This window comes from Cetorhinus maximus, chromosome 6, assembly GCF_964194155.1.
Source record: "Cetorhinus maximus chromosome 6, sCetMax3.hap1.1, whole genome shotgun sequence".
Taxonomy (NCBI): domain Eukaryota; kingdom Metazoa; phylum Chordata; class Chondrichthyes; order Lamniformes; family Cetorhinidae; genus Cetorhinus; species Cetorhinus maximus.
The window spans coordinates 137,287,200-137,312,237 of NC_135884.1; the positions used below are offsets into that span (position 1 = coordinate 137,287,200).

The window sequence follows — 25,038 nt, forward strand, 5'->3', positions numbered from 1 at the left end:
GCAACTTTGGTGGAAAGGTTACTTTCCTCGTTTATGTGTCTATATATAGTGATACTGCGTCTTTCTGTTTACACACACACACACACACACACATACATATGAGGGCTTGTTAACACTAACAGTTTGACTGGCGCCCTATTCGCCACACCAAGTTTTGACTTGTTATTAACTTGCAGAGGAAGTGGAGCACGATAGGTCGCACTAACTTGTGTGATCTGGAATACATAGGCTGCGGTGCAAGTAGATTCAGCTTCGCGCTTGACAGACTTGACCTCAGCCAACACAAGTTTAGAAATGATATCTAAATGAAAGTGACTAGAAAGTGAAAGTGCAGCAGGCGGCTCTGCCCCCAACCTCTGGATATTGAGCTGCTGTTTTACGGTCTGCAGAGAGGAGATATTGACAAGAGTACAGTGACAGTGCTGGCGATATTGTATTTCCATCCTGCAGGAAGTGCAGTCTTTAGATGCTATGTAGCTGAAACAGTTTCCGGAATCCGTCCTAGCATGTTAAGGTAAGCTTGAAACCATAGTCTGGCATTTATTTATTGAGCATATATCGTTAACGGGTTTGGATACCGGGCAGGTCCGCTTCGCCAATGCGGTTAAAGGCAAAGGTGCAGCATTCAGCAAGCTGCCTCTCTTCAGTGGCGACCTTATGTAACATAGGATTTCGTAAATCCCCCACCCAGCACCATCATAACAAGCAAAACAAAAATGCAGCCCAAGGCTTGGACCGGCCACACATTTGTTTGGCGTGGGGAATGAAAGATCATTTTAAACTCAAACCAATCCCATGATTGTAAACACTGGGAGGGGGACGGGACTGAAATATTTATCAAATAACGTTGCAGGTTTTTAAAAAAAAATGTCCTATTTTAAACACACAGAACAGGAAGAAGTACGAAAGCTGCGTCGGAGCACAGAAACTTCCTGATCCAGCTGGTTAAAAGGAGTTTTTGGTAACGCACCAGTCAAGCTGACATGTTATGACAGCTCCTGCTCATCCATGAAGCGCTGTCATTGGGGTTTGCAGAATCTACTATACTTTATGGTTCACTGGAAGTCAGCAAGTTGACCGTGACACTCCGCTTTTGCTTTCTATTGGTTTTGCTCATCCCGATGGCTGATGCAGAGCCCCGCGGATTCCCCCCTGAGCTGGGCTTCGGTTCCGCCTGGTCTTTCCTGTCCTGGGTCGCCTCCTTTCTGATGGTCTTCGGCGGGGCGCTTCCGTACATACCGCAATATCGCGACATCCAAAAGAGTGGCAACGCCGAGGGCTTCTCCACTCAGGTGTGCTTGGTGATGCTGGTGGCGAGCATCCTGCGCCTCTTCTTTTGGTGAGTGTCCGGCGAATGCACCCGAAGTCATTTTCATAACTAATTCTCGAAGCTTTTTCTGCACAGTATTATTTCAAAGCTTTATTTCCCACTCGATGTATTCCCACCCCCCACCTTCATGAAGAGCTGCTGACGGAGTTTGAGAGTAAAACAGAGAGCCTTCCGGTCACAAAGGATAAGGAAGACAGACAGCAGAATAATTACAAACCTGGAAATCATTTGGGCCACTTTAACTTTTAACAGAAAAAAAACCAGTGACCGTTATGCACTAGATCTTAAAAATTCCAGCTTTTTGGAGCCACTTACCTTATCCAGAAGACTACCCCAAATGTCAGTCACTCTGGATGAACATTCTGATATTGGTACCACATAACTCACCATTTTCACCTATGCCACTTTCATGAAATATCTTGGAGTCATGTTCCTTCTGTTAACTCTCGACCACTCTAATGCACTGCTGGCTGGCCTCTTGTGTCCTACTCCTCCGTAAACTAGAGATTATCCAAAATTCTGCTGTTCAGGTCCTAACTTGCATCTTGTTCCATTCACCCATCACCCTTGCATCCGCTGACCTACATTGGCTCCCAGTTAAGCAACCTCTCGTTTTAAAAAAATTTTCTTACTTGTTTTCAAATCTCTCCAGGGCCTCGCTCCTTCCTATTTCTGTAATTTTCTCAACAGCACATTATCTGCGCTCCTTTAATCCTGGCCTCTTGAGCATCCTGAATTTTAGATGCTGCACCATTGATGGCTGTGCCTCTAGTTGCCAAGGCTCTGTAATTCTCTTCTTAAACCTCTTTACCTTTCTTTTCATCTTTAAAATGCTCCTTAAAACCTTTCTCATTGACCAAGTCTGCCTTAATATCTCCTCATGGGCTGTGTCAAACTTTGATAATGCTTCTGGTGAAGCATCATGGGACATGTTACTATGTTAAATGTGCCATATAAATACAAGTTATTGTTGTCCCGGATTTATTTATTCTGCATAATTTATATATTTTTATACAATAGGGTCCTTTCTTGGTTGCCTCCTTCCAAGACTGAAGATCCCAAATTCCTCCAGATTTTCCTCATAATTTGTGCTTCTTTCTATACTGCCTCCAGACTAATAATGGACTAAACTCATCAAACTATTTCCTGAGAAGCTACTTATACTTTTAGGCCGAATTTATATGACATTATTTAGGAATGCAGACTATTGTGAAATCAGCTACAAGAGAGGTCTCAAACTTCATGGTTTTAATGTGCACAGCACTCTTCCCAGTTAAACTGTCACTTATGTGTCTTATTAAAGTTGCATCATAAATCCAGAATTAGGGCCCATTTTAGCTCCAGGGATGCAGTGTGGGACTCACTGGGAGAGGCAACCCCATATGTAAACTGCAGTGTAACACTAGTGAAAGGTCAAATCATTTTTAAAAGTGCTCTCAGACTTCTTTGATTATTTTCCACCTACTTCCAGTTAATGTAAATATTTAGATGGTGTAATTATTACAAACTCTAAACACTTAAACTTTAACTGCCGGTCAGGAGGCTCTATGCATGCACACAGAGCATGCTTCTGGGAAAGGGAATAGTCGGGTAGTATAAATGGGGAACTCCTATCAGTACTTTCTCAAGCAGTCCCTTGAAACAAGGAAGACACTTGCCATGGAGCCCGACACTTGCACGTGGAGTCTTTTAACATGGGGTTGCTGTTGCACTGCAGTGACCACACGGTTCTGGCTGACCAGGACATTCTCCTGGGTGTATTGGAAGGATTTACAGGTTGACAATCAATTCGCTTGGCCATGCCACAATCACGGGGTGAAAAAAAAATGTCCTCACATCATATTTACTCCTTTTGCCAATTATTTTGAATCTTGCCCTCTAGTTCTTGATGTTTTCTTGAGTGGGGACAGTTTATCACTATTTACCCTGTCCATACCTTTCAGGCTCTTGAATTCCTCTATCAAGTCTCCTCTCAGCCTTCTTTTCTCCAAGGAAAAGAGTCCCAACCTCTCCAATCTATCCTCATATCTACAGTTCTTTATCCCTGGAATCATTCTTGTGAATCTCCTCTGTACTCTCCCGAAAGCCTTCACATCCTTCCTCAAGTGTGGGGCCCAGAATTGGACGCAGTACTCCAGATGAGACCTAACTAGTGTCTTATACAAGTTCAATATGACCTCTTTACTCTTATACTGAATGCCCCTATTAATAAAGCCTAAGATACTATACACTTTATTAATTGTTCTCTCAACATGCCCTGCCAACTTCAATGACCTATGTACATATATACCAAGGTTCCTCTGTTCCTGCACCTTTAAAGGCTCTCCATTTATTTTATACTGTCTCACCATATTTTTTCTGCCAAAATAAATCACCTCATACTTCTCTGCATTGAACTTCATCTGTCACTTGTCTACAAAATCCACTGACATGTCTATGTCCTTTTGAAGTTCAAGACTATCCCCATCACAGTTGACAACATTTACGATCTTCGTATCATCTGTAAATTTTGAAATCATGCCCTGCACACTGCAGTCTAGGTCATTAAAACATATCAGGAATGGCAAGGGTCCCAACACTGACCCTTTGGGAGCTCCACTACAAACCTTCCTCCAATCTGAAAAACAACCAGATGCACCTTCTGTGGCTATCAAGTCCTGGGATGGGCCTTGAACCCATAGCTTCTGGTTCAGAGTTGGCGATGTTACCCACTGCGCCATAAGACGTCCGTGGCACTGGTACTACAGCCACCAATCTCAAAAATTTAGTGTGAGACTTGATATGTCTGTCTTAAATTAACCCTTAACCTAGCACACAAGGAAAATAACTACAGTGGAACCCAATTCTATCGAACTACTATTAAACATTTGCATGTTTGGGGTAGAGTGAACCGTTAAACACCTTGACCATATATACACCTTGACCGTATGTATATAAAACCAGTGATCAGTTTTCATGACTGTCATAATATTTTGGGAGAAAGCTTAAAGAAAATATTTCTGTTATGTCTTCTGGTTCCCCAAAAGTTAGAAATAATTACTTTCTTGCTGCTGTGGCTGGTAAACTGATGCATTGTTACTCAGCACGTAACTATAGTGTAGCAGCAAAATGTGGCACCCCAGATGTATATTTTCATAACAATTATAAAAATATATCATGCCTCTATATCAATATAACTGTTCCAATTATTAACTTTTTTTCCTAAACCAAGGAAGATTAACAATCAATATTATAAATAAACTGAACGCCTTTGGAGTCTGTTATAGCTTGTTTTCTTCTCAAAATATTATTCAGAGTAGTGCTTAGATGGTAGGATGTTTTGTCTCTATCTTGTAGATTTTGTAATCATCACTCTGTGGTGAGTTGGCATGCTGCTCCTGGTGTTGTAGGAGCCTTGCTTGATGTTGCTAATGTTCTGCCACTTGCTGGTGACGTTGTGAATGTTTCGCCACTTGTTGGTGATGCTGATGATGATGTCCCACTGGCTAGTGATGTTGCTGGTGTTGTTAATTTTCTCCTCTGCATTTCCATCTCAGGCGTAGGTCGAATATAGAATCGGCTCCTTCTCATTTGCTTACTGGTTTTGGTCTCTATGACATATGACCTGGAACCTCAGCTTCGCCAACAACTTTGGCTGAGTTCCTGCATTCCAGGTTTTCATGATTGAATCCTGTACATTTACAGTATGTCCTTTCAACAGCTTGGGCAGGGATTTGGCAGGCTTGTTGAAGTATAGACCTCCTTCTATCTGTGCATCAGTGAGTTGTTGTCTTACTTCCTCCTGGTCATTTGGAGGAAGTATCTTGCTTGGAAGAATTGTGTTATACTTTTTTCCATTCAACAGCTCTGCAGGTGATTTCATGTCAGCCTTGACAGGTGCAGATCAGACTGACAATAAGGCAAGGTTTATATGTTCTTTTGTCTCTTGGCATGTTGTGAGGGTTCCTTTGACCACCTAGATGTGTCCTTCTATAAACCCGTGTCCCCTCGGGTAATGTGGTGATGAGGTGATGTTGAATCCATGCTGTACAACAAATTTCTTAAATTCTCTGGAGGTGAATTGGGTTCTGTTGTCACGTATTAATCTTTTAGGAATTCCTTGCTGAGCAAGCGGAACTCATACTGTTGAGGTGATTGTTGTAGCTCTCAAATTTTCACCTTTTGAATAAAAGGAAACTTTGAGTAGCAGTCTGTACTATGAGATACCATTCTTGTTTTTATGTGAGTAAATCTGCTCTCGCAGTGTGCCATGGTCTGGGTGGTACTTCAGTAGCTATCATCTCCTCTTTCTGCTGTGTGTTTCTGTACTTCTGGCACACGTTGCATGTAGACACTATTCTTTTGATACTTTTGTAGGTGCCTCTCTACACAGCTCATCTAGCTCTGAGCTTACACAACTCCATTCCCAAGTGGCCTTGATGTATCTTGTGGAGAAGTTTTTCCTGCATCATTTTGGGTATGATTATTCAGGATCCAGTTGGCAGAACACCATCTTCCAGTGAGTTGTCATCTCTAATTGACCAGTACTACCATATGGGCTTGCTGTATCTTATTAAGCCATCTCTGGATCACTTACTGAGAGAATATCGTAACTCTTCATCTTTGCTGGTCTCATCTCTAATTCAACTCAGTTTCAGTGGTGTTATGTTCACTAGCTGATGGATCTTTATATGTTGATTTTTAAAAATCTCTTGCTTCCCCTGTGGCGACATCTGAGATAGGGCATCTGCTAGACCTCATCTTGACATGTATTTCAGAGTGAAATCCTAACTCTGAGGAGCTTTTTATCTACCCCATAGATCTGAATATCGTCAGCTATGTCAGCTGCTCCTTTGCTTCCCCTGTATGTCTCATTCTCCTTTCTCCTGGAACACATCCTGGCTCACTTTAAAGCCATTTGTACCAGCCAAACAGTGTGTTGAATGTTGTCAACAGTGAAGATTCCTTGTCAAGCTTCATGTTCCAGTGGCCATTTCTGGCATCAAGCTGGCTGAAAACCTCTGTCCCACCGGTGCTGGTGTGATCTTTTCCAGTGTTGGAATATGGTGGTGATTCCTCTTCATTACTTGATTAAAATGTTTGTGATTCAGGAAAATTCTTAGCTGTTCATTTGGCTTCTCTCTCGCTATGATGGAATTTACTCAGTCTTAGGCCCTGTGACTCTGGCGATCACATTTTTTTCTTCCATCACTTGGAGCTCTTTTTCAAACTTTCATTTTAGTTCTAGGTACTTTACGTGAGGGTGAATGATTGGTTTCATCACTAGGTCTATAGTGACGTGATACTCAAAATCTTCAAAGCATTCAACCATTTCATTGAAAGACTCCAGATGCGTTTGTATCAGATATTTTTTATTCATTCATGGGATGTGGGCTTCGCTGGCTGGGCCAGCATTTATTGCCCATCTGTAGTTGCCCTTGAGAAGGTGGTGGTGAGCTGCCTTCTTGAACCGCTGCAGCCCATGTGGTGTGGGAAAAACCACAGTTCTGTTAGGAAGGGAGTTCCAGGATTTTGACCCAGCGACAGTGAAGGAATAGTGATATATTTCCAAGTCAGGATGGAGAGTGACTTGGAGGGGAACTTCGAAGTGGCGGTGTTCCCATCTATACCCTGGCCTTGTCCTTGTAGATGGTAGTGGTCGTGGGTTTGGAAGGTGCTGTTGAAGGAGCCTTGGTGAATTCCTGCAGTGCATCTTGTAGATGGGACACAGTGCTGCTACTGTGCATCGGTGGTGGAGGGAGTGAATGTTTGTGGATGTGGTGCCAATCAAGTGGGCTGCTTTGTCCTGGATGTTGTTAAGCTTCTTGAGTGTTGTGGGAGCTGCACTCATCCAGGCAAGTGGGGAGTATTTCATCACGCTCCTGACTTGTGCCTTGTAGATGGTGGACAGGCTTTGGGGAGTCAGGAGGTGGGTTACTCATCGCACTATTCCTAGCCTTTGATCCGCTCTTGTAGCCACAGTATTTATATGGCTAGTCCAGCTCAGTTTCTGGTCAATGGTAACCCCCAGGATATTGATAGTGGGGATTCAGTGATGGTAATGCCATTGAACATCAAGGGGCGATGGTTAGATTCTCCTTTGTTGGAGAAGGTCATTGCCTGACACTTGTGTGGTGCGAATGTTACTTGCCACTTGTCAGCCCAAGCCTGGATATTGTCCAGGTTTTGCTACATTTGGACATAGACTGCTTCAGTATCTGAGGAGTCGCGAATGGTGCTGAATATTGTGCAATCATCAGTGAATATCTGACCTTATGATGGAAGGAAAGTCATTGATGAAGCAGCTGAAGATGGTTGGGCCGAGAACACTACCCTGAGGAACTCCTGCAGTGAAGTCCTGGAGCTGGGATAACTGACCTCCAACAACCACAACCATCTTCCTTTGTGCTAGGTATGACTCCAACCAGTGGAGAGTTTTCCCCCTGATTCCCATTGATTCCAGTTTTGCTGGGGCTCCTTGATGCCACACTCTGTCAAATGCTGCCCTGATGTCAAGGGCAGTCTCTCTCACCTCAACTCAGGAGTTCAGCTCTTTTGTCCATGTTTGAACCAAGGCTGTAATAAGGTCAGGAGCCAAGTGGACCTAGCAGAACCCAAACTGGGCGTCAGTGAGCAGGTTATTGCTAAGCAAGTGCTGCTTGATACCACTGTTGATGACCCATTACTTTACTGATGATGAAAAGTAGACTGATGGGGTCGGTGATTGACCAGGTTGGATTTGACCTGCTTTTTCTACACAGCACATACCTGGGCAATTTTCCACATTGCCGGGTAGATGCCAGTGTTGCAGCTGTACTGGAGCAGCTTGACTAGGGGCGCGGCAAGTTCTGGAGCACAAGTCTTTAGTACTATCGCCGGAATATTGTCAGGGCATATAACCTTTGCAGTATCCAGTGCCTTCAGCCGTTTGTTGATATCACGTGGAGTGAATCGAATTGGCTGAAGACTGGCATCTGTGATGCTGGGGATATCCAGAGGAGGCCGAGATGGACCATCTACTCGGCACTTCTGGCTGAAGATTGTAGCAAATGTTTCAGCCTTATCTTTTGCACTGATGTGCTGGGCTCCTCCATCATTGAGGATGGGGATATTTGTGGAGCCTCCTCCTCCAATGAGTTGTTTAATTGTCCACCACCATTCACGACTGGATGTGGCAGGACTGCAGAACTTAGATCTGATCCATTGGTTGTGGGATTGCTTAGCTCTGTCTACCACTTGCTGCTTATGCTGTTTGGCGCGCACATAGTCCTGTGTTATAGCTTCACCAGGTTGTCACCTCAGTTTTAGGTATGCCTGGTGCTGCTCTGGACATGCCCTCCTGCACTCTTCATTGAACCAGGTTTGATCCCCTGGCTTGATGGTAATTGTAGAGTGCGGGATATGCCAGGCCGTGAGGTTACAGATTGTGTTCGAGTACAATTCTGCTGCTGATGGCCCACAGCGCCTCATGGATGCCCAGTCTTGAGTTGCTAGATCTGTTCGAAATCTATCCCATTTAGCATGGTGGTAGTGCCACAGAACACGATGGAGGGCATCCTCAATGTGAAGACGGGACTTCGTCTCCGCAATGACTGTGTGGTGGTCACTCCTACCAATACTGTCATGGACAGATGCATCTGTGGCAGGCAGGTTGGTGAGGATAAGTATGTTTTTCCCTCTTGCTGGTTCCCTCACCACCTGCCGCAGACCCAGTCTAGCAGTTATATCCTTTAGGACTCGGCCAGCTCAGTCAGTAGTTGTGCTACTGAGCCACTCTTGGTGGTGGACATTGAAGTCCACCACTCAGAGTACATTCTGTGCCCTTACCACCTTCAGTGCTTCCTCCAAGTGGTTTTCAACATGGAGGAGCACTGATTCATCAGTTGAGGGAGGGTGTTACATGGTAATCAGCAGGAGGTTTCCTTGCCCATGTTTGACCTGATGCCATGAGACTTCATGGGGTCCGGAGTCGATGTTAAGGACTCCCAGGGCAACTCCCTCCCAATTGTATACCATTGTGCTGCCATCTCTGCTGGGTCTGCCCTGTTGGTGGGACAGGACATAGCCAGTGATGGTGGTGTCTGGGACATTATCTGTAAGTTATGATTCCGTGAGGATGACTATGTCAGACTGTTGCTTGACTAGTCTGTGAGACAACTCTCCCAATTTTGGCACTAGCCCCCAGATGCTAGTAAGGAGGACTTTGCAGGGTCGACAGAGCTGAGATTGCTGTTGTTCTTTCTGCTGCCTAGGTTGATGCCGGGTGGTTCATCCGGTTTCATTCCTTTTTTGTGACCTTTGTAGTGGCTTGATACAACTGAGTGGGTTGCTCAGACATTTCAGAGGGCATTTAAGAGTCAACCACATTGCTGTGGGTCTGGAGTCACATGTAGGCCAGACTAGGTAAGGGTGACAGATTTCCTTCCCTAAAGGGCATTAGATTGGTCATCATTAGACTTTTAATTCCAGATTTTTGTTAAATTCAAAATCTACCATGGCGGGATTCGAACCCAGAGCATTACCCTGGGTCTCTGGATTATTAGTCCAGCAACAATACTACTACACCATTGCCTCGCCTCCCCATGCTTGCCTGTGATCAGGGGGCACTTTTTAATAGGTATAGTACCTTCAACTTTCAACATGGCCTCCTTTCATCTGTGGTTTACTGAGATAAGCTGCAGTTCTTCACATGCTCAACCCCAGGATAGCAGGACTAACTGTTTCAGTGATGTAGAACATACAGGTATCATATTTTTTCATTTCATTTGCTAGTCCAGGGCATGAATATTGTTGAAAAGCGAGACATGTTGCTGAAGCTTTTCCTCTTGCACTCATCAGGACTAACACAAGAATGCCAAATTTCAAATGACCACAACAATTTATGCTACAAGAGAAAAGGGTGCTGATTGGTTGGCGAGTTGACTCTGATTGGCCAAAGTGTTGCTATGAAGAATGCAATGGGAAACTATTGGCTTCCCATGCTTCCGGGTAAAGCCAAAAAGATGCAAAGCTTGAATATATTCCTTTTGTTTGCAGAGAATGGGTCCCTGTGTGAATGTATGTCACTTCTAGCAGTCTGTAAAGGAGCCAAGTTACCAGCTCAATTGATTCTTTTATACTGGTTGTTAGTGCAGCTGTTAGCGCACTCAAGGTTGTTCAGCACGTTCTGCCCAATCGCGGAATCACATCTAACAGTAGATATTTTGTTTTGGGTTTTGCAAGCAGGTGCTGGTTGAGTATGGTCTGTACTCTGCCTACTACCAGCAGCTGGAGGCTATGTTTTATGGGTCGATCAGCCAATGGTTGGGACATGTGGCCTACGTATGCGGCATTCTAGCTGCAATGAAATTCAAATATGATGCTGCTCAACTGTATGGTAGGCAGACATCATTTTGGGCCGATGGCAGCATCCAATTAATGGAAAATGCCACTCGCATAGCCACTGCATAGTAGTAGCATGCAGTGCTTGCATAATATGCTTCTCAAATTTTTGAGATACTTTGCCTTTCCAGGATAATTGGAGGTAGACTGGGCACTTTGCAATTAAAGTGTTGGGCTTTGGATCATTTGTGAGTCTGTGCAATACACAGCGAACAATGATCTGATCAGGACAGCCATTGTCCTGCAGGATAACTTTGATACTCTTTAATTCTGTATCAAGCTTGCAAGTTGAGTGAATGGCTATGGCCCTATTTACAAGATTGCCAAGAAGGCTAATTTCGAACCTGAAAAGTGTCTGCCTCAAATTACCATGGAAAGGCAATGTTTCTCAAAAAATTGAATAGCAGGCTGAGCAAGCCATTTCATGCTGCTACTGTGCAATGGTGATTTAAGTGGCATTTTCCACTATAAGAATGCTGCCATCAGGCCAAAAGGACATTTTGCTTCCCACACAATTGAGCAACGTCATATATGAATTTCAGTGTTGGTGCAATGCCAGTTACATAGGCAAACATTCCAATGATTTGCTGATTGAATTAAACAACGTGTTCCTCTCGCCGTTCACAATGGGCAGAGTAGAGAACACTTGCAAAACCCAAAACAAAATGTCTATTATTAGATGTGAACAATCCTGAGTACTCCAACAGCTACACTAGCAAGCAATTTAAAGTAATCGAGCTCGTAATGTGGCTCATTTACACTTGCTAGAAGTGAAATAAATTCATATGCAGGGACCTGTTCTCTGCAAACAAAGCCTTGCAACTTTTTTGAATTACTCAGAAGCATGGGGAGCCTATTGTTCCCTGTTGCCTTTTGCATGGCAATGCCTTGGCCAAACAGAATGGACTTGCAACCAGTCAGCATCCTTTCCTCCTGTTGTATAAATTGTTGTGATAGTTTGAAATTTGGCATTCTTGCATTTGTCCCAATGAGTGCAAGAGGAAAAGTTTGGGCATTATGTCTCTCTTTTCAGCTTTATCATTTGTTTTGTGTGTCTCTCTGAGTTGGGTTGCTCTTAGCTTTTGAATCTCAGTCCCCCCATCCTATGCCCCCCTACCAGTTTCAGAGCTCCTTTCCTTGGGTACCCATTTACTTTCAAATGTTCAGTATATAGTATGAGCAGGATGATGTTACTCTGTGCTCCGGTATCTAGGTTCAGCTTCATGGTTGTGGGCTTTTTTCTCACCCTCTTCCGGATCTGAATGGATGTGTGAATTTCTTTTTGCAGAATCACAGAATCTTAATGGCACAGAAGGAGGCCATTCAGCCCATCATGTCCGCACCGGCTCTCCAAATGAACATTATAACCTAGTGCCACTGCTGTATCTTTTCTCCGTACCCTTGCACGTTGTTTCTATTAAAATAATTATCTAATGTCCTCTTGAATGCCTCGATTGAACCTGCCTCCACCACACTGCCAGGCGGTGCATTCCAAACCTGAACCACTCGTTGTGTGAAAAAGTTTTTTCTCAGTATGCAGTATGTACTATACACAACATGCACTGAAGCAGTTCATCAAGGAAACAAAGAAAAGTATACTCACCAGTCGTGCCACTCTTCGGCAGAATTGATCTTTATGGCTCATCCATGGAAGACTGGAGCCGGTACATAGAGTGCCTAGGTTTTTATTTCATGGTGAATGAAATATCAGCGGAGGAGAAGCAGAAAGCAATCTTTTTAAGTGTCTGCGGGAGCAAGACATATAACCTCATCCGACGTCTGATGGCCCCGGACACGCCCAATTCTAAATCTTTTAACAAACTGGTAGACCTCGTTAAGATAGATTTTCAGCCAAAGCCACTGGTAGTTATCACAGAATCACAGAATTTTAACGGTACAGAAGGAGGTCATTCGGCCCATCATGTCGGTACCAGCCCTCCAAATGAGCATTATGACCTTGTGCCATTGCCCTTCCTTTTCCCTGTACCCTTGCACATTGTTTCTATTCAAATAATCATTTAATGCCCTCTTGAATGCCTCAATTGAACCTGCTTCCACCACACTTCCAGGCAGTGCATTCCAGACCCGAACCACTTGTTGTGTGGAAAAGTTTTGCGAATCACTTTAATCCTGTGTCCTCTCGTTCTTGATCCTTTTATGAGCGGGCACAGCTTCTCCCTATCTACTCTGTCCAGCCCCCTCATGGTTTTGAATATCTCTATCAAATCTTCTCTTAGCCTTCTTCTCTCCAAGGAGAACAGACCCAGCCTCTCCAATCGATCCTCATAACTGAAGTGTCTCATCCCTGGAACCATTTTTGTAAACCTCTTCTGCACTCTCTCCAAAGTGTTCACATCCTTCCTATAATGTGGCACCCAGAACTGTACACACAATTCCAGCTGAGGCCTAACGAGTGTCCTATATAAATTCAGCATAACCTCCCTGCTCTTGTACTCTATGCTCCTATTAATAAAGCCCGGGATGCCAAATGCTTTAACTACTCTCTCCACCTGTCCTGCCACCTTCAATGATCTAAGCACATATACACCCAAGTCTTTCTGCTCCTGCACCCCCTTAAAAATTTCACTCCTTATTATTTACTGTCTGCCCATGTTCTTCCTACCAAAATGCATCACCTCACACTTCTCCACATTGAACTTCATCTGCCACCTACCTGCCCACTCCACCAACTTGTCTATGTCCACTTGAAGTTCCACACAGCCCTTCTCAGTTCACAACACTCTCAAGCTTCGTATCATTCGCAAACTTTGAAATTGTCCCCTGCATACCAAGACCTAGATCATTAATATATATCAGGAAAAGCAATTGTCCCAATACCAACCCCTGGGGAACTCCACTACAAACCATCCTCCAGTCTGAAAAATATCCATTGACCATTACTCTCTGCTTCCTATTTTTCAGCTAATTTTGTATCCACATTGCTACTGTCCCTTTTATTCCATGAGCAATAACTTCTCTCTCAAGTCTGTTGTGTGGCACCGTGTCAAATGCCTTTTGAAATTCCATTGTACACCACATCAACAGCATTACCCTTATTGACTTTTTCTATTACCTCTTCAAAACCTCCAGCAAGTTAGTTAAACACGATTTCCCCTTTAGAAATCCATGCTGGCTCTTCCTTATCAACCCATATTTTTCCATGTGACCATTAATTCTATCCCAAATAATTGTTTCTAGTATTTTGCCCACCACTGAAGTTAAACTGAATAGTCTGTAATTGCTGGGCTTATCCTTACAACGTTTTTTGAAGAAAGGTGTAATGTTTGCATTTCTCCAGTCCTCTGCCACCACACCCGAGTCTAAGGAAGACTGAAAGGTTATGGCCAGTGCCCCTGCAACTTCTACTCTCACTGCCATCAATATCTTTGGATGAATCTCATCTGGTCCTAGTGCCTTGTCAACTTTAAGTACAGACAGTCTATTCAACACTTCCTCCTTATCAATTTTGAACCCTTCTAGTGAGAGTTTCCTCATCTGTTACCATGGCCTGGGTAGCATCTACCTCCTTGGTAAAGACAGATGCAAAGCATTAACTTAATACCTCAGCCATGGCCCCTTCATCCATGTGTAAATTCTCTTTTAGGTTTCTAATCGGCCCAACTCCTCATTTTAACACCCTTTTACTATTTATATGCCTATAGAAGACTTTGGGATTCCCCTTTATGTTGGTTTCTCTGGGAACTGTCGTATCAGCTATGTCATGCAGTTGTGTGGCTCCAATGCCTATTGTGTCCTTAAAATCATCATCTTCCAGGGTATGGATGTTTTAGTTTCTTTTACTTCTCAATCACACTGTGGCTCTGTCTCTGATAACTTGTTTACTATATTCTTTCTTTGTTCTGAACATATTTTCCCAGTGATTGGGCATTGCACAAGCTTTGCAGCCTGATACATACGTGGAACATTTCCTTCTGGCTGTGAACTCGTGGTCATCCACAGCTCTTGCATATCTTTCTCTCTGGTGTGCATTCTTTTGTTGCTGTTTCACTGCATCAACCTTTCTGGCTTTCTCTTGATTTAACTGAAAGCTAGCCATTTGAGTAGACAGCATCTTCATCTGTCTTCTCATGACTTCATGTGCTCTGGTAGTGTCTAAGAGCTAGTGACATTGTGTGCTTGTCATTTCCAGCCAATTCTTTTCATACTTGAGGGTGTGCAGATTGCCAAATGAGCTGATCTATCAACCTTTCATCTATGTCCTTAAATTTACATTTTCTAGTTGCATTTTTCAAACTTGTTAACCTGTTGACAATTTCATAACCCGATTCTTGCTTCTGGCCTTGAAATTCATACTGGTAGATCCAGTGATTTGACTTTGGCTGGAAATGTGTGCTGAATTTTTCTAAAATTTTGTGTGGGTTTATGCTGTCATCTTCACTCATCTTCCAGCTACTAAACAAATGTAACCCTTTTCTCTCCTGCCCACAACAGGCTGCAGCTGACCCATTCCTCTTCACTAGCGCCTTTTAGAAAGCAAATGATTGTCAGTCTGTACATGTGTTTAAACCTTTCAAATGCCCCTACGAATCATCAGCCTCCCAATTCATCCTGGATTGGAGCTGTGAGTTTATTGCTGTGATGGCTATTTTGTTTTTGCATGGTTCACTCAGTTTTTCTCTCTCTGACACTAATTTGGGTTGATTTTGCAATCTAATTCAGCATTAATTCATTTAAAATGTTTGGCTTTTTACTCAATGACACCAGCTGCCACCATACATCACCGCAGGCGGGTGGTGGTATTGGGGTAGAGACACTAGACTGGTAATCCAGAGACCCAGGGTAATGGTCTGGGGACCTGGGTTTGAATCCCACCACGGCAAATGGCGGAATTTGAATCCAATAAAAATATGGAATTAAAAGTCTAATGACGACTGTGAAACCATTGTCGATTGTCAAAAAAAAACCCATCTAGTTCATTAATATCTTTTACGGAAGGAAATCTGCTGTGACTCTTAAATGCCCTCTGAACAAGGGCAATTAGGGATAGGCAGTAAATGCTGGCCTAGCCACTGATGCCCACATCCCATGAACGAATAATAAAAAAAAAGTCTTCTGGTTCCCATAAGTTGCAAATAGTCAGGTTTTATACTCAAAATACAGGAGCTTCATCGAGTGTATATTTTTGCTGCTCTCCATGCAGTTGGTAGACTCATGCATTGTTACCTGGCACATAACTGCAGTGCAGCAGTAAAATGTGGCACCCCAGATGTACATAACAAGAGATTCCAATTTCTTTATGAATAATATGATAGCACAACAATTTCTTTGTACTGTTGTGAAAAAGAAGACAGGAATTGATGTTCTTTAATATGATTCTTCCCTTCCTCAATCACCACTTTTTCTTTGAAATTAAACAAGTTAGCGCACTATAAATCTTAGATGTCAGTTACAGGATAGCAGTATTGTAAAAGAGAAAGGAGAGATTGGAATTTATATGAAGCGTTTTTCATGACCACCAGGCGTCAAAACACTTTACAGCCAATGAAATAACGTAGAAAACGTGGCAGCCAATATGTGTTCAGCAAGCTCCCTCAAACAGCAGTGTGAGAATGACCAGGTAATCTGGTGGCAATTGAGGGAAAAACCTTGACCAGGATACGGGGAATAACTTCCTTACTCTTCTTTGAAATAGTGCCATACATTCTTTTGCTCGAGTAGGCAGATGGGGCCTCAGTTTAACATCTCATCCAAAAGTTGGCAGCTCCAACAGTACAGTTATTATGACAAACCCAGTGGTGAATGCTGAGTTGTTCAAATCCCAGAGGGAAACTTGAAACAACTGTCATAACCAATTTTTGCAATTTGTATGTTTCGAGATGCAGGCTTTGAATTCAGTTATAATAAGACCACTGAGTCTGAAGAGGTTTCTATAAAACTAAATTAAACATTTATTAATGAAAGGATTGCAAGCACATACATACATCTATAAATTACTACGATAATAACTTCTAAAAAAAATCCCCTAATTTAATCTGACTCTCAGTTACACCTCCATTAAGGCAACAGTAAAACACATAGGGCAGAATCTTTCACTTGGCAGTCGGGTGCACGCCTGACCTGCTTGAGCTTAAAATAACGTGTGTTGATGTCAGCCAAGCATGTCAACGTCAACGCGCAGTCATGCGATAGTTCGGTCAGCGGGTGCATGCCGGAGTCAGCAGCACACCCGCTGACAATTAAAAGGCCTGTTAAGGCCATTAAATAATCAATTAACTTAAATGTTTCGCTGCCCGTTCAACCTTACGGTTGGCAGGCAGATGAAAAGGCCAAGCGGGCTTTGCATTTCTTTGGAAACCTCATCCACGGGTGGGACGAAGTTTCCAAAAGCAAATAAAAATAAAATAAATGTTTTAAAATTTAATTAATAACATTTCTCTGCTCATGTGACAGAGTCATATGAGGGGACATGTTTTGTTACATTTTCATTTCCTTTTTCTTTTTTTAAAACGCTTCATCTCCCTGAGGCAGCTCTGTGCCTCAGGGAGATTATGAAGCGCACACTCTCACACATGTGTGAAGTTCGTGCTCGCCCCGCTCGCCCTCCTCCCCCTCCTCCCCACCCCCACCCACACAGGCAGCGCTGAGCGCTGCCCGTCGTGTTTCACGCCGGGTGGGCCTTAATTGGCCCGCCAGTGTAAAATCACGGTCTGGTCCAGATCATGGGCAGCATCCCGACCGCCCCCACCGATCCCGCCCACCAAGGGCAAAATTCTGCCTATAGATTTAAACAGACCCCTGGAAAAGCACATTCTGGACTGTCGAATTCAAAATGAGTTTCTTTCAGCTCATTGTATCACCAGGTTTTTTGAACTCCACCTCTCCTTTTCTAACAATACAACCCTTTCATAACACTAATTTTATTAATAAGCTTTGGAAAAAATAAACACATTGTTTAACTACTTCTGGCTAGGTGTAATATTTCACCCATTCTTTTGAATAGTTTATTTAAAAATGCAAATTGCGCTGTTTACAATTCACCTTGTAACTTCCCTATGTTCACCTAATTAAGATTTTAAACCTACTCCTCTTCTATACATCAAAGCCTCTAAACCAGTTGGCTTTAATCAAATTAAGACACACACACAGACACAGACACCACTAGAACTCTATTTTAAAATAATTTCCAATAACATTATAGACATTATTATATCATCTTGACCCCCTCCTTATCGAAAAATGAACCATCATAATTCTAAAAGACAGCTTCATTTTTATTAACCCATCTTACGCTATCCCACAATATTAAGGATTGACTAGCCCCTATGTTCCTTAAGATTTTAACATCTTTACCTACTTCACCCTGTACACATGGAAAGACTTTCCCTTCACACACAAAATATTTAAGCATTTCTGAAACCTGCTGCTCTGAATTCTTTTGGGTAAATTGTGAACGCATTCCCAATTCTTTACCTATCACTGATTCTTCCTGTTTTATCTGTACAGAAACACTGGGTTTTCCTGTGCCTGAACCTCAGAACCCACAGTATTCTTGCTTCCAGAACTTTTCTACATCCAATAATTCCAACAGATTTTCCCTGCAAATTCTAGCACACTGACTTTGTGTGTCCAACTTTATTACAATGAAACACCTTGGTTTTCAAGTGCCATTTCTACTCTCAGCACCTTCCTTTTCATTCTGAAAAAAGAACTCCCAGGGAATTTCCAGCTACTCTTTTTCTTCCCTGACTGCCCAGCTTCCTTTCACCTTCCAACTTTTTATCCCTTTCTGGTTTAAAAGGCTGATGAAAAAAATGTCTTGGCTCTATCAACTAGCTCATAATCATCAGCTATCTGCTGCTTGTCTTACCGTTTGAACCCTCTCTTCCTCCACATGAGTTCTCACTACCGAAGAAGTTGAATCTATAAGTTCTTCCAAAAGAATTACTTCTCTAAGGGTAGCGTATGTTGTCTCTATTTTTAATGCCCATATCCACCGGTCTAAATTACTTTGTTTTTCTCTCTCAAACTCAATATAAGTTTGCCCAGGCTGTTTTCTCATATTCCCAAAATTCTGCCTGTATGACTCAGGAACCAACTTATGTGCACTCAGAACAGCCACATCATAAAACCACATCATAATTCACCAACATTTCTTCTGATAGCAAAGCATATACCTCATGTGCTCTACCCACCAACCTGGATTGTAACAACAATGTCCAGTTTTCCTGTGGACATTTCATCTGTTCAGCTATCTCTCAAATGAAATAAAGGACGCTTCAACATTTTTTTCCTCAAAACTTTGGAAGAGCTTGTACAAATTTAAACATCTCCCCACTGGGTTTTAAGTTAAAGGTTTTTTCCTCTTTGGAACTTTCCTCAGAATCTGACGTCTCTTTTTTTAACATCCAGCCTTTTAAGCCGATATTTTCTGCCTCTTTCATTAATTCTCTTTTCCATTGCTAACTTTTCCCTCTGGAGATAAAGTTTTCATATTTCCATTTTTTTTGGAAATAATCTCTCTTTTTCCTTTTCTTTTTCTGCTGCCTCTAGTTCCAGTTTTTTTCATTTCCTTTGCTTGTTCGAATTCAAGCTTCTTCATTTCTAAGTGAAGTCTCGTTACTTCCAGCTATGACTCACTAGTGTCAGGTATCATTCCCAACTTCAAATGCTGTGATTCAATTATATCTGCTTTCCTAGCCCCCACAGGTAACCCCAGTTGCAACTTATCCGCCAACTCTGTTTAACTTATTCTTAGATACTTTCTGTAACCCAATCAAAGTTATATCTTCTACTCCTAAAAAAGATTTAGTCATGGATACAGCCATTTTTGCAGTCTCACCACTTCAAAAATCCTTCACACTCACTCCTGAATTCAAAGTGCTTCTTGTACTTGTAACCTTGAGATTCACCAATTCCAAAAAAAAAATCAAGGAATTTCAAATATATCCCAGGTGAGCCCCCAATTATTATGACACAGCCGATGGCAAATGCTGAGTTGTTCAAAATCCAGAGAGAAACTTGAAACAACTGCCATAACCAATTTTTGCAATCTGTGTGTTTCGAGATGCAGGCCTTGGATTCAGTTATAATAAGACCACTGAGTCTCAAGAGGCCAATTAAGGCCTGCCGAGCGTGACGCCCACCAGGAAGCACTATGCACTCCCTGTGCGGGCGGGGGGTGGGGGGAATTCCCTCAGCCGGGAGGGTGCTCTTTCGCGCATGCACGCGAAACAGCGCACAGATCTCCCTGAGGCTAAGTGCTGCCTCAGGGAGGTCGCCTCGGAATTAAAATTTTTAATACAAATGATAAAGAAATTTACCTGACATGTCCCCTCATGTGACACTGTCACATGAGTTGGGACATATCCATAACTTTTATTGAAAGATTGGGTAAAAATTTAAACACCCCCATAAAACCTCATCCCGCCCATGGATGGGGTTTCAAGCTTTTTCCGAAGCTCGCCAGGGCTCCCAGCCTGCCCGCCAACCTTAAGGTTGGACGGGCAGGTCCATTAATGACCTTAATTAGTTTTTCAATGGCTTCAATAGACCGTTGACAAGTCGGCGGGCGCACAGCTGACTCAGCTGCACCCCCACCAGCCTGAAAATGCAAATGACGTGGGGTGACATCGGGCGTTCCACCCGATGTCATCCCGTCATTTTACGTGTTGGCGAGCAGAAGATCCTGCCCATAGATTTAAACAGACCCCTGGCAAAGCACACTCTGGACAGTTGACTTCAAAATGAGTTTCTTTCAGTTCTAGGTCTTTGCAGACAGCAGCTTGAGGCTTACAGGCTGGAGGCTTTATATCTTAGAATTCCTTCTCTCTTACCAACAGCCTTCTTTTCCTTTATACATATTTTCCTCTTTGAATGCAAATTATCATTGTATCACTAGGTTTTTTGAACTTTAACTCTTCGAACAATACAACCCTTTCATAACACCAATTTTATTAATAAGTTTTGGAAAAAGTAAACGCTGTATTGGACTTCTTGTGGTTAGATGTAATATTTCACCCATTCTTATGAATAATTTATTTAAAATTGCAAATTACCCTCTTTATACTTCACCTTGCAACTTGCCTATGTTCACCTAATTAAGATTTCAAACCTACTTCTCTTCTATACATCAAAGCCTCTAAACCAGCTGGCTTTAATCCAATTAAGACACACACACACACACACATAGACACAGAGACCACCAGAACTCTATTTTAAAATAATTTCCAATAATATTATAGACATTATTATATCTTCTTGACAAAAGTACTCCCTCAGTACTGCACTGGAGTGTCAGCCTAGATTTTTGTGCTATTATTTAACCTGTCATAGAAAGATGACAGGGTTTTATGACTTGTTGCTGTGACTTTTTGAAAATTTGAATGTAGTTAATTGGTAGAAACAGACTGTTATGTTGCCAATGTTTAAAAACCATTTAATTTTCTGACATTCCTTTCTAATGCTCTCTCCTGAAAGTTTTGACAGCTTGTTGGAGTGTGGTTTGCATCGTGCTGAATAACCTATATATCTTCAAGTGACCATTGACAATGTTCAAGTTTTACAGTAATTGACACTAAGCTATTCGACCACATGGAATATCCTGGATTAATATTTATTTGACTATTGAATAGCAATCAGGAGCCTGGTTAACTTTTCCCTTTTTACACAAAGGAGCCTTGTGGCCAGTTGTCATGTCATAGCACTAACTTGGTTGTAGTGAGCTAATTCAGCAAAGCCTGGAATTAAGGCTGGAATCTCTGTCTTTTATGTCTTAGCTACTCACTGGATACGTTCAGCTGACCAGTAGGGAGTTTACTTGTCATACATATTTGCATCATTTTTACGTTTATACTTTTCAAGAAATATTTTATGCTGCATGCAAACTTCTAACGACGTTGTTTACTATTTATGCAGGTTTGGGAAACATTTTGAACTTACCCTCCTATGGCAGAGCATTGTCATGATAATCACCATGCTGGCCTTGCTGCACTTGTGCAGTACTGTACAGAGATCTTCCAGAATGAGCACCAGTCGACACATTTTTACAGGTTTGTACTTTCATGCGTTGATAATAACATACCGGTTTATGGAAATAACTATTGTCATTTTGAGCTCTAAATAAAAGAAGCTGAAATCATTTTTGAGTTAATGAATGAATGTAAAATTTGTATTAGTCTGCTTTTGTTGTGAAGTTTGTCCATGAGCGTAGTTGAAACCTTTCCCTTTTCAGAATTGATCAATATAGTTTGGAGACAAAAGGTTTTCACAAAATTGGAATTTAAGGTAGAATCTAAGATATGATGGAATATGAAAATCCAAGACCTTTGGCTTTGTACCTGGAAAATTAGTACTTCCGACACTTGAGACAGGCACAGCAGACAAAACAGGTGCACAATTTGTTGAATTTCATTTTAGCTGTTGAGAGCTGCAGCAAAACCTGTTGTAGATAGAAAATTATTTGCGTTATGGTAAAATGTATTGAAGCCAATAGGAACATCCTGCTACATTAAAAAGATATGAAAGCTTTTAATGGCACAAGTAGTGTGAATAGCACCTGAGACCTAAAAGTGATAATTTATAAATTGTAACAATCTTTCAGTATTTTGAAGGCGCATGGGCATTCAAGAAGAAATTGTAATAATAGTTTGAATGATGATTTTGCAGTAAGCTGTCATAATAACTGGAGTAAGTGAGGCAACAGTGTCTCTGTCAGTAATAGTTGAAATGTGGAACAACAACAACTTGCATTTACATAGCACCATTAACATTATAAACCAGCCCAAAGCATTGACAGGAACAAGTGACCAAAAGTTTGGTCAAACAGATAGATTTTAAGGAGAGTCTTTAAAGAGCACAGCGAGGTATAGAGGCAGAGATGTTCTGGGAGAAAATTCCAGGACTTGGATGCTAGGCAGCTCAAGGCATGGTCACAATGGTGGGGTGATAGAAATTGTGGATGTGCCAGAGGCCAGGATTGGAGAAGTGAAGAGACCCTGGAGAGTTGTAGGGCTAGAGGAGGTTACAGAGATAGGGAGGAGTAAGGCCATGGAGGGTTTTGAAAAAATGAACGACAATTTCAAATTCAACGTGTTACCCAACCAGGAGCCAGTGAAGGTCAATGAGCACAGAGGTGATGGGTGAATAGAACTTTCTGCAAGTTGGGTTGCAGGGAGCAAAAGTTTGGATGAATTGAAGTGTGTGGAGGCTGGAAGGCGAGAGGCTGACCAAGAGAGCACTGGAATTATAAAAGTATGGATGAAGGTTTCAGCCGCCAACAGCCTGAGGCAGGGGTGGAGACAGGCAATGTTACAGAGTTGGAAGTAAGTGGTTTTGGTGATGGAGAAGCTATGTGCCTGAATATCAACAAAACTATTATCCTAAGGTGTACTCACATCGGTTATAGGGATGATATATTTTGACATATGATGAACTGGGTCACTAGTGAAATCGAGCGATGATAATTTCTCCTTAAGTAATTCGACTTCAAGGGCAGAGATATGAATGTAGTTAGTTAGGAAAGGTAGGGTGAGAGCCAATTTGAGTGGACAGGAAGGGCAAAATAAAATTTTCCCTTTAACTGTGCCTTCAGAGTAAAAGATGAATATGGTAATCCATTCTGTTACCCATGTTTACGGATCACACTCTCATGACTGAACTGGTGCCATTTTGCCACAAGTGTCATTGCATTTCTATATGGCACATGTTATCTTAAGCATCTAGTTTGTTACTGCTTCATCATTTTATTAAATGGGAAATAGATGTAACTAAATTTTCCAATATCCCTTCATGAATTAAAGATTTCTAATGTGAGAGCAGAGGTGATGAGCCTGGTCCAGCAACCTATGTAACAAGTCATGGAATTGAATTCCATAGAAATGTTATCTGTGGGTTGGTACCAGAAAAAAAAAACTGCTAAATTGTTGTAAAAACTCATGAGTTCACTATTCTCCTTCAGAGAAGGTAACCTGTCATTTCTATTATTCTGGCCTACACTAAAGTTCCCCTGAAGTATCTTCGAAATCCAGTCAGCTTTTCAGGACAACTAGAGATGGTTAACAAATGCCAGTGTTGCCACATTTGCAATATGAAGTTGTTTTGCACTTTGGAATTGCTGGAAAGAAGCAATTCTGGCAGCACACAACCTAATTAGAGCTCCTTCTTTGACCTTACGACATATTGCTCCTCTGATGAATAGGGAATGTTTTTCAATTCCACCTTCTCATCTATTATGGCTAAATATAAGAAAGCAAAACTTATCAAAACTTAGGGAGTCTAATGGAGTAAGGAGCCATCTACTTCTTAACAAATCGCAATTTATCCTAAAGACGATCCCACTATGAACGTTTTGCTTGTCTACGTGTAACCCATGTACTTCTTACAAAGTTAGATTTGTCTGCCTTCAAACACACTAACATAGAATCATGGAAAGTTTACGGCACAGAAAGAGGCCACTTGGTCCATCATGTCTGCGCTGGCCGAGAAGCGAGCCACCCAGCCTAATCCCACTTTTAGATTTAAGATGATTGGCATTCAAGGCATTCAAGAGGACATTAGATGACCATTTGAATAGAAACAATGTGCAAGGGTTCGGGGAAAAGGCAGGAGAATGGCACTAAGTCATAATGCTCATTTAGAGAGTCGGTGCAGGCACGATGGGCCGAGTGGCCTCCTAATGCACCGTAACAATTCTGTGATTCCGGTAGAAGGAATAGAGGGGTCATGAGGAAAAACCTTTTCACCCAGAGGATGGTGGGTGTCTGGAATTCACTGCCTAAGTTGGTGGTTGAGGTTGAAACGCTCAACTCATTTAAAAGGTACCTGGATCTGCATCTGAAGTGCTGTAACCTGCAAGGCTACGGACCAGGCGCTGGAAAGTGAATTGAAAATGAATGGCTAGTTCCTTTCTTTCTCTTTTTTTGGCTGGTGCAGACACAATGGGCTGAATAGCCTCTTTCTGCACCACAACTTTTCTATGGTTCCATGGTTCATTTGGTCTGTAGCCCTGCAGGTTATGGCACTTGAGCTACATATCCAGATACCTTTTAAATGACTTGAGGGTTTCTGCCTCAACTACCCTTTCAGGCAGTGAGTTCCAGACCCTCACAAACGTGTGGGTGAAAAAAATTGTTCCTCACCTCCCCTCTAATCTTTCTATCAATCGCTTTAAAACTATTCCCCCTGGTCACTGACCTCTCTGCCAAAGTAAATAGGGCCCTCCCATCTACTCTATCCAGGCACCTCACAATTTTGTACATCTCAATCAAATCTCCCCTCAGCCTCCTCTGTTCCAAGGAGAACAACCCCAGCCTATCGAATTAATCTAGTAGCTGCAATTTTCCAGTCCAGGCAACATCCTCTGTACCCTCTCTAATATAATTACATCCTTT

The 25,038-nt window shown here is 42.2% G+C and overlaps 1 protein-coding gene across 1 annotated transcript in view; it reads left to right on the forward strand.

Annotated features, from left to right (window-relative positions):
- The first annotated feature begins 224 nt into the window (after positions 1-224).
- Positions 225-25,038, forward strand: part of LOC144682185 (solute carrier family 66 member 2) — an 81,447-nt gene continuing 56,633 nt past the window's right edge. The window contains exons 1-3 of the mRNA XM_078544571.1: positions 225-514; positions 890-1,339; positions 21,566-21,699. Coding sequence (XP_078400697.1) covers positions 1,122-1,339; positions 21,566-21,699 — 352 coding nt within the window. The 5' untranslated portion in view covers positions 225-514; positions 890-1,121. The remainder of the gene's footprint in view (positions 515-889; positions 1,340-21,565; positions 21,700-25,038) is intronic.